Genomic DNA, 15,980 nt, shown 5'->3' on the forward strand with positions numbered 1-15,980 from the left:
TCCACAGAATCTTAAACTCTGGTTTGGCTTAGGAGGCTCTCTGGTCCTCTGCACATAGATGAAATTTGTTTAACGTAAGCAAAGGACGTGTGGCGCTATGTTTTCCATGAGCGTTCATTAATAAGGCGTGACATGGTTGTCTTTGGCTGTTTCACCAGTGGCCCCCCAGACTTAGCTGTAGGATGATGTGCCCTGTGTTTGAAATATGTCCTTTTAAGGCTGATGGTGCTCTCCTTCATATCAGTCTGAAGTAAATCTCTATTAGCTCTGGTGGAATTATTCCAGATTTCACACCTTTTTAACTGAGAGCATAAATTGACCTGTATGTGTTGCATTTCCTCTATTTGGTAATTATTTCAAGTACACTCAGATTCACTAAATTTCCACAGCCAGGCAGGCACATTTGCAGTATGGTGTTAATAAACAAAACGATCCTGTGATGCACAGTTTTGGGACTGCACGAGGCAATCGCTCAGAGTTTGGCAGCCATCCCCTCTGTGTGCCCGTCCCCCTGTAGGAGCCGAGAAGCCCTCCTTGACTCGCAGCAGCCATCACAACACAGGGCAAGACAGTGACTCAGCAAGGCAGATTGCTGGGATTATTTCAGCCACCCTTGGCTCCCACCGAAGGCAGGATCCAGTTCAAGGTTGCTGTGGTGTCTATTTTCAAAGCTCTGCCTGGAATTCATTTTATCTACCAAGAGACTGTCTGTCACTCCATGACTGCCACCTCCCACAAGAGCTTCATTCTGCTGCTAGACTGAAGCTGTTAGTGAACGGTCCCCTGCAGACAATAGAGGACAGTGGTCTGCTGTTTATAGCCAATAAAATCTTTCTGGTTTCAGAAGTTCTTCATCTACAAGTATTTTGGCCTTAAGATGTTGTTTGGCATGGGTTTTGCCAGACAGCGGCAAGTTTGGAGTTCTGCAGTCAAGCACAGAGCAAGTTGCAAGTGAAATCCAACTTTGGTTAAGTCTCCTTTTCTCTAAATAACTACAGCATGGCTTTCAAAACCCAGAGGAATAGTGGAGCAAAAAAGCACGCACGCCTGAATTTTTTTTCTTCTTTTCCCCTTTCTGTCGGTCTTGTTCATTGGTAACACACTGGGGAGTTCACATCCAGTACAAGGGATAAATCCTGGCAAAACATTGCCCTAATGTGCTTGTAGCAGTGGTGACATAGTGGAATAGCTACTGTAAAAAAGCTAATCCTGAAAGCTAGGCCAGCCCAAGCTAGGCAGACTAATTCTTCCTATTCCTGAAAATATTCTAAATTTTCAATCCTGATTTGTTTGCCTGTGTCCTTCTTCCTCCTTTCACATTAATCCCTGTATCATTGTTCGTTCTTTCTCCTCCCCTTATTCCTTGTCCTTGTCCCCAGTGTTTTTCAGCTTTATATATTGAGTTTCCCTTGGCATGCCAAAAATTTGCTGATGAATACCACTTGTTTGAAAATTGCATGCAAGATTTCTTTTTGTGAGAGTGTTTTATATGAAATCCAAGTGAAGTATTTAGAAGTTGTAAGTAACTTCAAACCTAAAATGTTAGTTGTGTGCATACAATATTTGCAGTATACATCAAAAATAGACTTAGGACAATTTTATTTTTTTTTCTCTTGCATTTATTACTTATTTTTCTGGATATATCCAGAACAACAACAACAAAAAAATATCTGGAGGATGAATTAAAAAAAAAAAAAAAGGGAACAGCTTTTAGCTTTTGTATAGATGACAGCTATTAATCAAGGAAACAAATGATCACAAGAAGCAGTAGAACTCCACCATCCATGTTTTCAATTCAGTACTGAATACTTCACCCCAGAGCAGATTCAATAACTAGCATTATTTGGTCTCTGTTGCAGGGCAGAGCAAATGATTGGTAATTTAATAAAATACAGTCTCTTCCTCTGTAGGTCTCATGGTCTGTAGCCCACCAGTCATGAATTGCTGGAGGTGTCTCCTCCTGGCCATGTATCGCACACTTTCAAAGTCTCCATCACTGGATGTGCATTAATTTTGCACTCATGTGAGAGTTTCTTTTGCAACTGTCCCCAAACATCTGGGAGCAGCACAGCATTGTCGGAAAGGGAAGAAAGATCACAGAACTGGAGTAACTCTGTGTGCATTTACATGTTCTGTTTGTTAACTGTTACGTATTTCAGAAAGAAAAATCTAGAAGCAGTTTTCAGTAGGGCAGAGAGATTTCAAGTCTTCATGTAAAAGTTCAAGCTGATGTGCATTAACTGGACACAAAAGACTTAATTTCTGAATTTGCTGCGTTTTTGCTTTTTTTTTTTTTCCCCCTTCTTTCTCTGACAAGCTTAATCTTTTGTAAGACCCCTTTTGTGTTTTTGTTCAGGCAATTAATGTAGAAATGAAGGTTTCTTAAATCAGGATATGCAAGGAAGATTTGAAGTAGCACACTGATTATATAATTAATTCTCAGTTGTAAGTTCATTTTGATGGAGTTAATTCTTTCCCAGAGGCTCCAGGCTAGTTTTGGTCCACCCACAGTGCTGTAATCAGCTAAGAAATAAAGAAGAAAAAGGCCTTGAAGGAAAGGAAGTTTCATGACTGGCTGTAGAAAAAAATGCCAGAAACAGGCAGGATATTTTATTTTTAATTCAAGGAAAATATACTGAGCTGTGGTTTTGAACCATGGGTATCCAAATCCTGTTTTCAAGCAGCATAATATGTTGAGTCCAAAAGAGAAATCAGGAAAGAATGATTTCTCAGGAGGATGGAGAAAAATTGTCTGGGTTGAGGGGGACCTTCCACAGATAGGAAAAGTGTTTTTAGTGGAAGATGAATTTACAATTATTTTTTACATCTTCCACAAATATGGTAATGCTCAAAAATAGACTTCTGCATGGCAGTTGCCCATTTGCTAATAAATGGAGCAATGACTGTCTTTTTGGTGGACTACGAACACTCTTGCTGCTTCTGACAGTGTTTTGTGAGGTCCTGACTTCAGAAAGCATGTGCAGCTCTCAAAAACCTAAATAATTTGGAAAATCCCATTTATCATATTTCATTTCTCTGCTTCTCTGCTGCTTTACTGGTGACCTAATCATCCTGTGGGTGTGTTTAGACTGCAGGTTTCCAGAACAAAACAATAACAAAGAAAAGACATTGACTAATTTTGAAATCATTATGCACAGACGTGCTATACATAGAGCATGGGCAGTGCTAGCCCATTTTATTGTCCAATAACTGAGTTCAGTTACAAGGCTGTCTAGTCCTAGACTGCCTTTTCCTTGGTTAAGCATATTTTGTATTAAAATTCGGAAAAAACAAACAAACAAAAAAAACTAGGAGTGATTTTAGTGTGCGTGCTAGGTAAAGATATGCCTACAATTGTTGTTGTATCCCATGAATTGGTGGCTCCTGTTTTATTTTTTTAGTCTGCTTGGTGGCTGCAGTAGAAGTTATGTTGTATTGATTAAAGTGCATTATCACTGTTTCCAAGCTTGGTCGAAGATGTGTAAATGAAGTCAGCGTGATGCAGATAGAGTTGTCAGATGATCTTCCTTGCAGCTCCGGGTAGCAAGAGTAGGCTTGCCCTGGAATATCACTGTCTGAAACGGTTCCTTTACCCCTCTGTCTGAATTTGGATAGAATGAAATTCCCACTGGCTGCTTCTCCATGAACTGCTCTAAACTTCTACTTGCAAGTTTGATGCATAAAAGCCAACTATGACTAAGCGACTGTTGCACCATTCTAGTGAAGGAATAGTTAAAAATAATCCTAATGTGTCATTTACATTTAAGCCTAACAAGGTTATAACTGGAGTTGTGTGAAAATGACTTTTTGGTGCTATTTTCACGTAAACTAACTATTTATTTATTTATTTTGTTCTGGGGTTATTTCACACCCGAAGGGTTTCATTTTTGTTGGTTGTTTTATTAATGTAAAAATACTCATTTTCACACCCAAATGTGTGATTATTTAAAAATCTTGCTTCTATTCATTGTGCACTCACTTACAACCTAAAGGCAAATATTCAAATGTCTGGAGCTTGATAACTCCATGGTGGTTTTGGCTGGCTTTTTAAGCTCAAAAATTACTGTGAAGAGAAATGTGCAGTAAGTAATTCAAACCTTTGCTTTTAAGGGTTACAGGGGCCATGCTGTCATGTCTGGCTCTTAGCATCCAAGGATGGTTCATATGTTATTTTAGCACACACAGATATAGTGCCGTGCCCTGTCTCAGATGCACGCAGACCCTCTCACAGCATGGTAGTGTAAAAAAGTCTGTAGCAATGAGACTTCACCTCTGTGGCCTATTGCAGCTGTAACCTAGCCTCTGATCCTCTCTCCTGCACAGCAAAATATTGTGGGCTCTCAACGCAGAGGCAGAATTTCAGTCAGTGTTGATCTGAATGTCTCTGGTCCTTCTTACTCTCACCCACCCCTTGCTCTGCCCTGGCCAGTGGGGACCATGGAGAAAAAGGGTGCGACTTGCATTGTATCAGCATCTCCCCTCTCTGGACACTGTGGGGTTAAAACACAAATTTTCTTTTTTTTTCTTCTAAGTTGAGCTGGTTTTGGAGAGCCTAAAAGTGATGTAAAATCAGTGTCCAGGGCTCTGCATTTTGTAATAAGTGAATGTTTTGCTGATTTCTTGCTAGAATATCTGCAACCGCACCAATTTGCATGCCTGTATGTGTGTTAGATTGCTGGCAAAGAAATGCTGAATGCTGATAATTGTATACTGATTTCCAAGGCTGATTTAAGTCATTTTGATTTTTAATTCATTCTCTGCTTCCTTTTTATTTCTGCACATGTGTAGTAATGTCCTGTAATGTTGTTGCCTAAAATAAGCAGTAAGAAATGAAGTTGTGAGATGGCTGCTGTAAAAGGAAAATGTCATTTTTTCCTTTGATTCTTTTCTTTTTCCAGTAAAAGAATGTCTGTGTATACAGAATGTTAAAATAAAAATAAAAATGTTGCATTCAGTATCTTGCTGTTAATTTATATACAGAAAACAGCATGGCTGTTGGGAGTCTACAAAGCTCAGAAAAGTGATATTCAAAAGTTCTGCATAAGAATATCCTTTTTCTTGAGGAGCACTAAGCACCCAGCACTCCCCCTAGAGGTCGGCTGGACACAGGGGTGCTCAGCACCTCTTCTGGTTTGACGTGCAACTGGGTTCTTCTTTGAAAGCCTGGTTTGAAATCTTGCACTTGATTTGTATTAGAAGATGAAGAAACCTCAGCCCCTGTACTGAGGAAAAGGAGGAAAATATAAGGAACTGTATGCCTCCATGTTCATTATATATAGCAAACTCAGGATATGTTTTCTCTCCTTCCTTCAGTGACACGATTGGGTTCATGGATACATCAGTGATATTGGGAATCTCTTACTTTCCTCACATCTGTGATCATGTTAGCAATATACCAAATATATATATATATATTATTTTTTTAAAGGAATCAGAGAAAAAAGGATTAATTGAAAGAATCCACATGGTCCAAAAGGTCATCATAGCTGTTCAAAGCATCCTAGAAGAAATTGCATCATTTGGAGAGAGGATTAAAAAGTAAGTGATGGATTTTTCTTGTTTAACTATGATTTGCATGAAGAAGAGCAAGGAAAGTTAAGGTGGGGTGAATTTCTTGATCCAAAAGCGACTAAGGTAGAGCAGGAGAGCCTGGCCAGTACTATTGTTGTTTCTTCTTCTCAGGGAGTCTTTTACTCCAAAAACATTTCCAAAACATAAAAAAGAGAAGAAACCATGTGCTGTGCTGGTGTAGCTCTCACCTTCACCCGTTTGCCCAGATGTTTGATCTTGTCTGTCTGTGATAAGGTACAGAGTCATGATAGGAGAATATTTCTTGAAGACGTGCACTCAAAAGTATCAGCCTTTTCTTTGTATTTCCCCCAAAGAAAGTAGGTAGGGATTGGTGGTTGGCATTGCCTTTCCCACGCCATCCCTGCCCTGGTTACAGGGGTTACTAGTCACTTATTTCCTTTTCTAGTACATTGATGTTCTTTTCTACCATTTTGTCTACTCCCTACTTCCTGCTGATGCCATGAGGAAGCCCGAAGGCAGTTTTCTGGGTCTTGTCACCACAGGAGGCACATAGGGTATTCCTGACCCTGCAGGGGAAAGAGGGTGAAGAGCCAAAAAAAGAAAAAAGAAAAAAAAAAAAAAAAAACACTGAAAAAACCCTCTGCATGCAAACACACACAAACTTTTATAACCCAATCTTTATTGGCACTTAATTGACCCACATTGTTTTCTGTTTTGAACACAAAGTGATGGTTTGTGATTGAACGACACTTTAATGAGGAGCTGGGTTCAGACTAAAAATACAGCAAACCCATGTGCTGTGGTTCCACTCCGTGCACCCCAGCTGGGGTGGAAGTGGCCCAGAGATGTATTCCAGACTATGAACAGGGCACTGTTCTGCCCAGCTGCATGGCAGGAAGACTCAGAGTGTTTAAGCACTATTAATTCTTGTATTCATTTTGGTAACAATGGTCTTAGAGAACACATTGGGTATTAATGTGGAGGCCCGATGTAATTTCAGAAGAATTCCATTGTAACTCAACAGTAATGTACCATTAAAAAATTGCCACCAAAGTTTTCTGTAAGTGACAGACTGAATTGTGCTACAGCTTCTGTCTGTCACTCTAGTTATGCAATCACAGGGAGTTTTAATAGTTTAACTGAATTGAGCTGTTTTGCTATTTTTTTTTTTTACTTAAGCTACGTTGGTTGATAATGATGGATCCTCTCCCACCTATCTTTACTTAATATTTAATACATCTATTGAAGCTTAAAAGTAATTCTTTTCCCATCCTATTAATTTTATCTGTCAAGGAAAGTTCATATTATTTTATAGCCTGACGAGTGGTCCACATTCATTCTCTCTTCTTCCTACTCCCCGTCATCATGATGTGAAGTTAGCAGGCAGATTGCGTGAAACAGATGCCCAGATCTGTAAATCCACCTACAAACTAATTGGCATTCATGTAGTCCAGGTATCTCAATGTTTGGTGGTACCATGGAGATGCATATTGCAAGGGAACAAGTTGACAAAGTAACTTCTAAGAGGCATTAGCAATGGCTGCTCACCCCGAGTATGTTGTGGGCTTATATATTAATGGTCTGGGTGAAAAAGAAATCTTGTTTTGTGCTACAGAAGTCTGAATGACCGTGGTGGCTGACCCTCTGGAAAGTGCTCCCGTTGGGAGAAATGGTGGTGTGCAAAGGCTTGGACTGATGCTAACATACTACCACCAACCTAAGACAGCCTCCTTTGTACAGTGTAGTAAAGAAGTGATGAAAATGTGAGGATATTGAAGCAATTACATAACTATTAAGAGATATTTATATAGAACATTATTCCCCAATAGAGAAATGTCTCTGCTCTTTTAAGGTTTACCGTCAGTCATAATTAATCCATTCAACTTATTAGTGGGGTTGATTCTGACTATCTGCCACAGTCAAGTCGTGCATCGACACACATCTCATGTCATCTCCACTGTGCTCAGCAGAGCCAGCTCAGATGGCTCACACCTGTGGCATGGCCTCGTCTCCAAATCAGATAATCTGCTCATGAATAATGGAGAGCTGACCGGTGAGCAGAGATGTGTAACAAGTGCAACATGTATGAGAAGAAATGAAAACAACTCGCTACATGGCTAACAACTTCACTGAGCCCTCCAGAGACTATCCTCTCTCCTTATCATGATACCTGCCTCTCAGATATCGCTTTTAGTCTATTACAGCATCCAGATGCAGGACTTGGCTTATCCGCCTTCCAAAGGGTCTGCAATTTACAGTGTATTTGAATACACTGAGCACTACAATGCAGTCATTAAATTATTGTTGGGTAACAGAGTACAGAGCTGAAACACTGAAAAAGATTATTGTTATTCTTTACAGCACATTCAACTGGACAGTGCCTTTCCTCTCTGTTCTGGCCTGCCTGGTCCTTGCAGCAGCAACGGTTATTTTGTACTTTATACCACTGAGGTACATTATTTTAATCTGGGGTAAGTACTCCACTGTCTCTCATGCATGCGATAAATACAGTATATATCTACAGAATGAAATCAAGCAAGCTTTAAGCTTTTCTTAGGGTTCTTTATAAGTTTCCAGCAAAACCACAAGAGGCACATTAGTGTAGATAAGCTATTTCCAGTATTACTATTATTATTATGCAGGGAAGTAATTAGCTTCCTGGTGCTGGAACCCACAGACAGGAAACGGTAGGGAGTGGGCAAGGTGTATTTAAAGAGCTTCACCATGGAGGCTTGACCATGGAGCCTTTTGGTTCTTAATTCCCCTTCAGTCAGGAGGAGCAGTGTGCCCATGGTCCAGCAGGAGACACTGAACACCAGTCTGGAGCAGGGGACAGAAAGGAATTGTATGAAAATGCATCACTTTCTGGGGATGAAGTAAAAGAGGAGCTTTTAAATATGAAAAATTGCCTAGCAGTGTTCTGAAGAAGGGTAAGGTGGTCTTTCACAAAATAAGATGGTATTTCAGCTGCTGAAATCCTTCCTTATCTCCAAATGGCCTTCTGTCTTATTTATGGTGATATGTTTTATCTCAGGCTTGAGGTCAAACAGCAGAAATGGTGCAAGTAATCCTGACTGAACCAAGGAGCTCTGCCCTGGCACAGTGCTGGGCTGTAGGGAGCTCCCATCACCTTCCTGGACTCAGCCATGTGCTGCTGTCTTGGCTCTCCTGGATGCAGAAAAAGGGAATGAGAAGTTGCCAGTGTGAAAAGCCACTGGAGGGGGGGAGAGCAGGGAATTAAATAAAGGATTAAATCGAACAAAAAGAGCAAGAGGAAAGGAGAGAAATTGCTGGGAGTAAAAAAGTTCAGTAACAAAATATTATTGTTCTGGTATGGAGGACATGGTGAGTACATGAGAACTCTACATCCATTCAACATCATCTAGACTGACAGGGCCTTCAAACATGATATGTGTTAAACAACTACCTTGTGGCAAGGCCTCAAAAGACCTTATGGTATTTTCTGTTTTTTAAAAATCAGGTACACAGAAAATTGTGTTGGCATTTTGCTACAAGCAAATGGCTTAAAAGCTGAATCTCAGATGTGAAGCAGGTACATTTCAGAGAGAGGAGAAGGCTGGAGCAGCCATCACATTTGAAACTACTTTCAAGGAAACTAGTGTGGGATTTTGGACAGGGGTGTGGTAGGATTGAGTGCTCTACTGTGATTCTCAGAGGCAACAGATGTATGATTTTTTTTTTGTATGTTCTTTCTTTAAAGTGGGCTAGCTGTTTTCTTCTGCTTCATGATCCTTTGTTCTCCTACTGCACTGTTAGGTAGCCACATTACTATCTGCAATCTCTCAGTGGGGAAGTGGTGGCAGCAGGGTGTTAAAAGTGTGCACTGGTGCAGGGGGAGTGCTGGGAAAGGTGCTCAGGTTTCTCATTTTTTCATCCTGGTCCATACAATGGAGGTGATGCTGGCTGGAGGCAGCTTAACCCTCCCTTTCCTCATAGAGAGGAGAGGGAAAACCTCATGAGCTCCACAATAAAATGAACATTACACTCCTGTGGATCCTCTTTACAGACTGGGGACCTCCTCTGACAGCTGAAGTGTATCCAAGCCCATGGAGAACACTGGGAATGCTGTTGCTGCAGTTAATAAGCTGAATTATTCACCTTAAGATTAAAACAAAATAAATCTTGTGATAAGTTTTCACAGTTTGCCACAGCATCAGAATATGGTCAGCTTGTCAAATTTGGTACTAAAAAGAGAGGATAGGCTCTGAGGCATGGTGGCAAAGGAAAATTTTATTTTCAGAAGTAGAAGGAAAGAAAACTTTTATCCTGTCCAATTCTTTTCAGAGCCTTCCAGCTCCCTGGGCATCAGCAGTGGGGAATGTCTTTGCTCATGTAGGATAGCAGATTTAACAGTAGTCTCAGTTGCAAATTGGTGTACTCTCCCCACGTTATCCTCTGGAATAAATGTATGCTGCAATCTTTTTTTTTTTTTTTCTCCAATATTGACAATGGATCACCCCCAAAATAGAGAAATGTCTTTTTAAATAATGCCCCTTACTTCCTCCAGGAGGCATTTGTGAATGATTCCACATGACAGGCAACATGTGCATGGCTTGAAGTCTGAGGCACTGTTTTCACACTAATTTTTACTTGTGAATTTTTCTTTCCTTTTTCACCTTGCCTGAACAGTTTAGAAGGGAAGGAATAGAAAGGAGTTGCATTATTTTGTTTGCTTTTTTTCTTTTTCTAGGCATAAATAAATTTACTAAGAAGCTTAGAAATCCCTATGCCATCGATAATAATGAGCTACTAGATTTCCTCTCCAGGGTACCATCTGATGTTCAAAAGGTACGTAATGAATGGCCAGCACCAACAGAGGCAGCAAGCAGCACTGAGAGCGGCTGAGTGCTCTGCTTGGGGAATACAATGGCATTGCACTTTTGAATAAGTGAGATAAGGAATTGGGAAAATCCACAAAGGGTGGGGGGCGAGGGGGATGTTAAAAGAGAGGGGAGCCAAAATCCTTTGTCAGAAGCATGATTGCAGAAAAATTATCCTGAAAAGACCTACTTAAAAATGATCTGGAAAATCACCCAGCATGGTTACTGAACTATGGTTTCCGTCACCTTTCTGCTCCGTTATTTGTACGGAGGGAAGAGAAAAATAGTCTCTTTGATAGAGATAACCATACAAAAGGCTTTGCTGAATTCTCCCTTTTCTCAAAATGGAGTGTGGGGAGCATTATTTCCATGACTTTGTGCTTGCTATGCTTTTTCACATCAGCCATCCCTCAAAATTCTTCCTCCCCACCCACCTTGAACTCCAGGCTGTCCTTGGACAGTGCTCAGCTCATCTTTTTCATTAGAGAAAGCTTTGAGATGTGTATAAAATACTCTGCGGTTGATGAGATCAATCTTCTACCATTACGGAATTATAACTTTTAATCTAGCCAGAATCTGTCCTCCCTCATTTTCAGTCAAGTCTCGTCTCTTTTCATATTTCTTTGAAACAACAACACTGTCTTCAGTAATCTCGCCTATCTTCCTGGAAATTATTTGAACAATAAGTCCTTTAGAATGTCAAGATCTGTTTATTTCTCTTGGAGGAAGGAAAATAGTCTTGCTGGGTAATGAGGCACACGATATAAAGGATTCTTTCTTTTGTTTTAATCAACTGGAATCTGTGTCCTCAGGCCATGATCCTGATGCCCTGGATCCCACTGACATTGTACCTTCCTCTGTGAATCGTGGTACTTTCACAGTGAGGTGCTGCTTACTGTGAATAAGGGGATCACAATCTTGCCTGTAGTGATTTTACTCTGCTGGAGACTGAAAAATAATTGCCTCCATGCAGTGTCGAGGCATCTGGTAGAAACAGGGTTGGAAAGGCTTGTGGTGACATTTATCTCAAGAGGCCACCAGATTGGTTGATGGCAGCACTAATAACTTGAGAGAAATCTCTCCGTAGACTGGTGGGAGGAAAAAAGCTAAACAGGAATAATCACAGAGACATTAAGCTTGAGTGTATTTTTATTTTTTTTGTCATTGCTCTTGTAGAGTGCGCTGGATTTGCAGTGATGGTTTGCATATGCCCTTTTAATGTTTACGCTTAAAGATAAGCTGCTTTTCTATTTATGCTTTATTTAACATTTACATTTATAACATTTCCTTGAGTGGTTTCTATCATTTTCGAAACCTTTGAGCTCTCTGAAGAAAATGATAACCACTTGCTATGAGGGAGGACTGATAAAAGTTCCTACGATGGGACAGACCTTCTCAGAGGAGTTTTCCACTACTGCTAAAAATAGTGAGGCTGTGTGACAGCCACGCACTCCTCCAGCGAAAAGTCATCCATGGCAGCTCCAGATCCCTTCTGTCTGCTTCCTCTTGCGTGCTGTCGATGCATCATCATTTCACCGCGGTACTGCAATGAGTTGGAAAATACCTCTGTATGTTAGCCATTTACAACCTGCATGTGCTGGACAAAAGACAGAGGAGGAGTGGAAAAGATGGCACATTCAGCAAAAGTTTCCCATGGTTTCAATGGGAATACTTTCCTGTAGCACAACAGACAATTTGCTGTTGGGATTACCTGATCCTCATCAGTTTGTCACACATGTTTTAACTATTACATTGTAAATGACATTGTTTTGAAAGGTGGAGGAAGCTTTGTCCAGGTTCCATTTGAGAAAATATTTTCCTTTTTTTAAATGATTAAATATTCCAGCATCCCAAAGCCTGTGTACATTTTGATGATTATCATTTTACTGCATATTGGGATCCACTTGAGTTGTAGCTCCTGAGAGAAGTTTATTAAACTTATAGGTTAATTTCAGAAGAAGAAGAAAAACAACTCCCAAACCAAAACAAACCCAAAGATCGATCCTATGTTGCTGAAATCAGGTAGAACCCCATGTATCTCATTAGAAAAATCTGCTTTTAATATTTTCGTTTCAAGAAATGATGCATGACTTCTCAAATCCTTCCTGCAATTAATCCCCCATGTTCCTGTGTTTAGAAAATGATTCATTACTTTTGAACCTTCCTTAGTTTCCCTTGCTTTGTCCTTGGGGAGCCATTAACACACACTGTAGTGAGCTAAAGTTACCTAACTGCAAACGTCATGTCTATTTGTTTTTACAGGTGCAGCATGCTGAATTGAAACCATACAGCAGCTCCAGTCCCATTAGGAAGAAACGGAGTGCGCTATAGGATGCAGTGAGATTTTGGAATGCAGCATCTCCCTCTGTACCTCCCACATGTGCTCACACGCTTCCCCCCTTCTCCTCCTCTTGGTTCGGAACAACACTGTAATCGCTGCACAGACTTTTTTTCATGGAAGACGTGGCTTTTGATAAACACCTATCTTGAGTTGTCTTTATGGGCTGCCTTTTAGGCACTGAGATGTAGCCCCAAAAGTGCAGGATGGAACATATGAATTAGTTCATAGGGTGGAGAAGAGTGTGGGAGGGAATATTGCCACTGCGTTCCCTCTTTTTTTTTTTTTTTGTCTTTGATGGCAGAGGCAAGGCTGGATGTGGTCGCACTCCCTGTTTTATGTAGGAAGAAATAATTCTGCTTAGTGTAGCAGATCAGCTGAGCTGATGTGAGGAGATTCTCTGAACCAGTTTTTAACATATCCAACAGATTTACATTAAGATATGAAAGCTATTCTTTTCTGAGTTAATCCACTGTGCCTAGAAAGGTTTAAGCTCTGAATTAACAAGTCTTTGATACCCATCTTCTGTTCAAGCAGTGTACATTTTAAAAAGTTTTTTATCATAATTAGCAGAAAGAGTGAGGAGCTCCAGTAGTATCTCAATATTTCATCCAGCACTTGTGGGTTTTTCCTTTTTGTTTTTCCTTTTTTTTTTTTTTTTTTTCCTCCAAGAAGAAAAGTCAACCCTAAGCTTAACTCTTTGGACACTGGATTCATCAGAGATCCATTGCTGGCAATGGATGCATGAGAACCTTCTGCCGTGAAAGGATTAAAAGACCTCAGAAAAGCCTAACTCACTGACCTGAAAAGACTCTGTTGACTTGCCTTTTATAATTCCATCTTATCGGATATTTTCAGCATAGCTCTTGTTTTTCTGTCTAAATCCAGAGGGGTCAACACTACAGCTACAAGAGAAAAACACTTTTATAGCCTTAAAGAAACAAGTTCTTGTGCAGAAAAAGTGCATGGTGCCCGAAGACGTGGTTGTGCAATAGTGGGCAGGCTTTGTTCCACCACTGATTCTCATTGGAGTCCTTCCTGGTAATTCACAAGAAAAGGATCAGACAGTGAAACTCTATGGGGAATGAACAATTGAAGAGACAGGAAAAAGGACAGAGTCTCCTCTTCTGAGGAGAATGTGATTTCTTGCTTACTGATCTTTTAGCTGTTGTGTTTTTGCTTTATAGAAATGATATAATCAGCATTATTCATATCGTTTGACTGAGGACACTGTTGCAGAATGATGTGTAAACCTGCTCAGTTTTATTGATAATGTAGCCCTTGTTCTTTCAGGTGCTGTAGGACATGGTGGGATTGACTTGCCTCCATGAGTCATTGGTAGCACGACAGCTGGAGCTTGGTTCTTACCATTCGCAGGCAGGAGTTTCCACCAGCATACCCTGGCGTGGTTCATAGTACAAAGAAATAGGGAATCCTGGGAGACAGGTTACTTTTTAACAAAATAAGACTTTGGACGTCTTTACCTAATTAAAGGTAAAACACGTAAAGCCTTGTTTATGGATTGGTGATCCAAATGGAGTCACACTGTTCAATAATGGAATCTTGTGGGCCTGTTGCATGAATCTGGGGGAGAAGAACTAACACCGGAGTATCTTCCACTGGGTTATTAACCAGATTCAGTGAGTTTTCAAAAAGTTTATTTTTCAAAGTAACAAGTTCCCCTGTGTCTTTGAATTAGGAGAGGTATATTTTCATAGACTTGATTTAGAATAGAATAGTTCAGTTGGAAGGGGCCTACAAAGATAGTCAAGTCTAACTGCCTGACCACTTCAGGGCCTACCAAAAATGAAAACATGTTACTGAGGGCATTATCCAAATGCTTCTTGAGCACTGACAGGCATGGGACATCAAACACCTCTCTAGGAAGCCCGTTCCAGCATTTGACTAACCTCATGGTAAAGAAAATTTTCCTAATATCCAGTCTGAACCTTCCCCGGTGCAGATTTGTGCCATTCCCGCTTGTCCTATCTTTGGCTACCAAGGAGAACAGATCAGTGCCTCCCTTTGATAAAGAACGTGTTTTGCTCATGTAAAGCTGTGTGCAGCTGCATGTGAAAAGATAGGGAAAAGATTATCCCAGTTTAAAATGCTACAAAAACGCCTCTTTGTGTGCGCGTGTGCTTGTGTACCCATGCATGTACATAGTTGTATATAAAGAAGAGTACATGTATAATGTATTTATAGGTGAGTGTGTGGGGAAAAATGGGTGAATACACAGATTTTAAAACCTTGAAAATGTTTATGAAAAATGCCAAAGATTCAAAAGCTTATCTTGTGTCTGTTCTTCTTCATTTTATTTCTTTCCCGGCATGTCTCTCTGGCTGAGCCAGATCTCTGCATGATTTGATTTACTTCAAGTTAATGAAGTCAGTTGGAAAGAGCCTTGTAGAAATTATAAAATCTCCAGTAAATCTCCTTCTTGTACATACAATAGATGTCCATGGACCCCTTTGGTTAAACCAGTTTCTCAGTCTTCTGTATAAACAATGCCTCATTGTCTCGCTTTAGACTATCATCCAGTTTATCATCCTGTAGTCTTTGTTATTTTGTAAGTACCAAAGTCAGACATATTTAAGCAGGCATGTGAGATCTGATCATTGATCTGAGTGAAAACATTCAACTGCGGAAACATTGTTTATTTATTCAGAAGTTAAGACTGATATTTTAATAGTGTTATATTTTTTTCTATGGATTTTTCCACATTGAACTGATTTCTGTTCAGCAGACAGGGTGAAGTCTTTTTTTTTTTTTTTTAACGTAGATATGTGTGTTTCAGAATAATTTGTATGAGATTGTTATGCTGGAGACACACCAAATGAAGGGTTTTGGATGGTCCAGTACTTACATATGTTGTAATGAGCTCTTTGTTTTGATAAATGCTGTCTGAAATGCAATAAACATTTGAGGTTAAGCTGATGCTTTTAATTTATCTGGATTAGGATATATGTTTCTCATTCCTTACAAAATGCTTACTGTGCTATAATAAGTATTTGACTAGGTAAGCAAGTACATCACTTGACAGTGCAGTGTTAGAGCTAACACTGGAGGTTACTTGAAATGGAGGCTGTGCTGCTGTAGGAGATGAGGTAAAGGGGTAGTCCACCTGCTTTAAACTCTTTGGCAGGATTTCCTAGCCCCTGCCTAAGGGAAAGGAGAGTTATGTGGAGTTGCTGCACACTCCAGTAATCAATCTCTTTATTCAGACTTTTCATTTGATTCTTGAAGCAAGAATATCCACTGATACATGT

General features: G+C 40.1%; 1 protein-coding gene across 7 annotated transcripts in view; it reads left to right on the forward strand.

Moving 5' to 3' along the window:
• The window catches only part of MCTP2 (multiple C2 and transmembrane domain containing 2), a 124,716-nt gene extending 109,056 nt beyond the window's left edge, over positions 1–15,660 (forward strand). For all 7 annotated transcript variants that reach the window (XM_040569825.1, XM_040569823.1, XM_040569822.1 and 4 more), the window contains 4 exons: positions 5,429–5,538; positions 7,894–8,003; positions 10,244–10,341; positions 12,636–15,660. In XM_040569825.1, the coding sequence (XP_040425759.1) occupies positions 5,429–5,538; positions 7,894–8,003; positions 10,244–10,341; positions 12,636–12,704 (387 nt within the window). In that variant the 3' untranslated portion in view covers positions 12,705–15,660. The remainder of the gene's footprint in view (positions 1–5,428; positions 5,539–7,893; positions 8,004–10,243; positions 10,342–12,635) is intronic.
• Positions 15,661–15,980: the final 320 nt, after the last annotated feature.

The sequence above is a fragment of the Cygnus olor genome, chromosome 11, assembly GCF_009769625.2.
Source record: "Cygnus olor isolate bCygOlo1 chromosome 11, bCygOlo1.pri.v2, whole genome shotgun sequence".
NCBI classification, from domain to species: Eukaryota; Metazoa; Chordata; class Aves; order Anseriformes; family Anatidae; genus Cygnus; species Cygnus olor.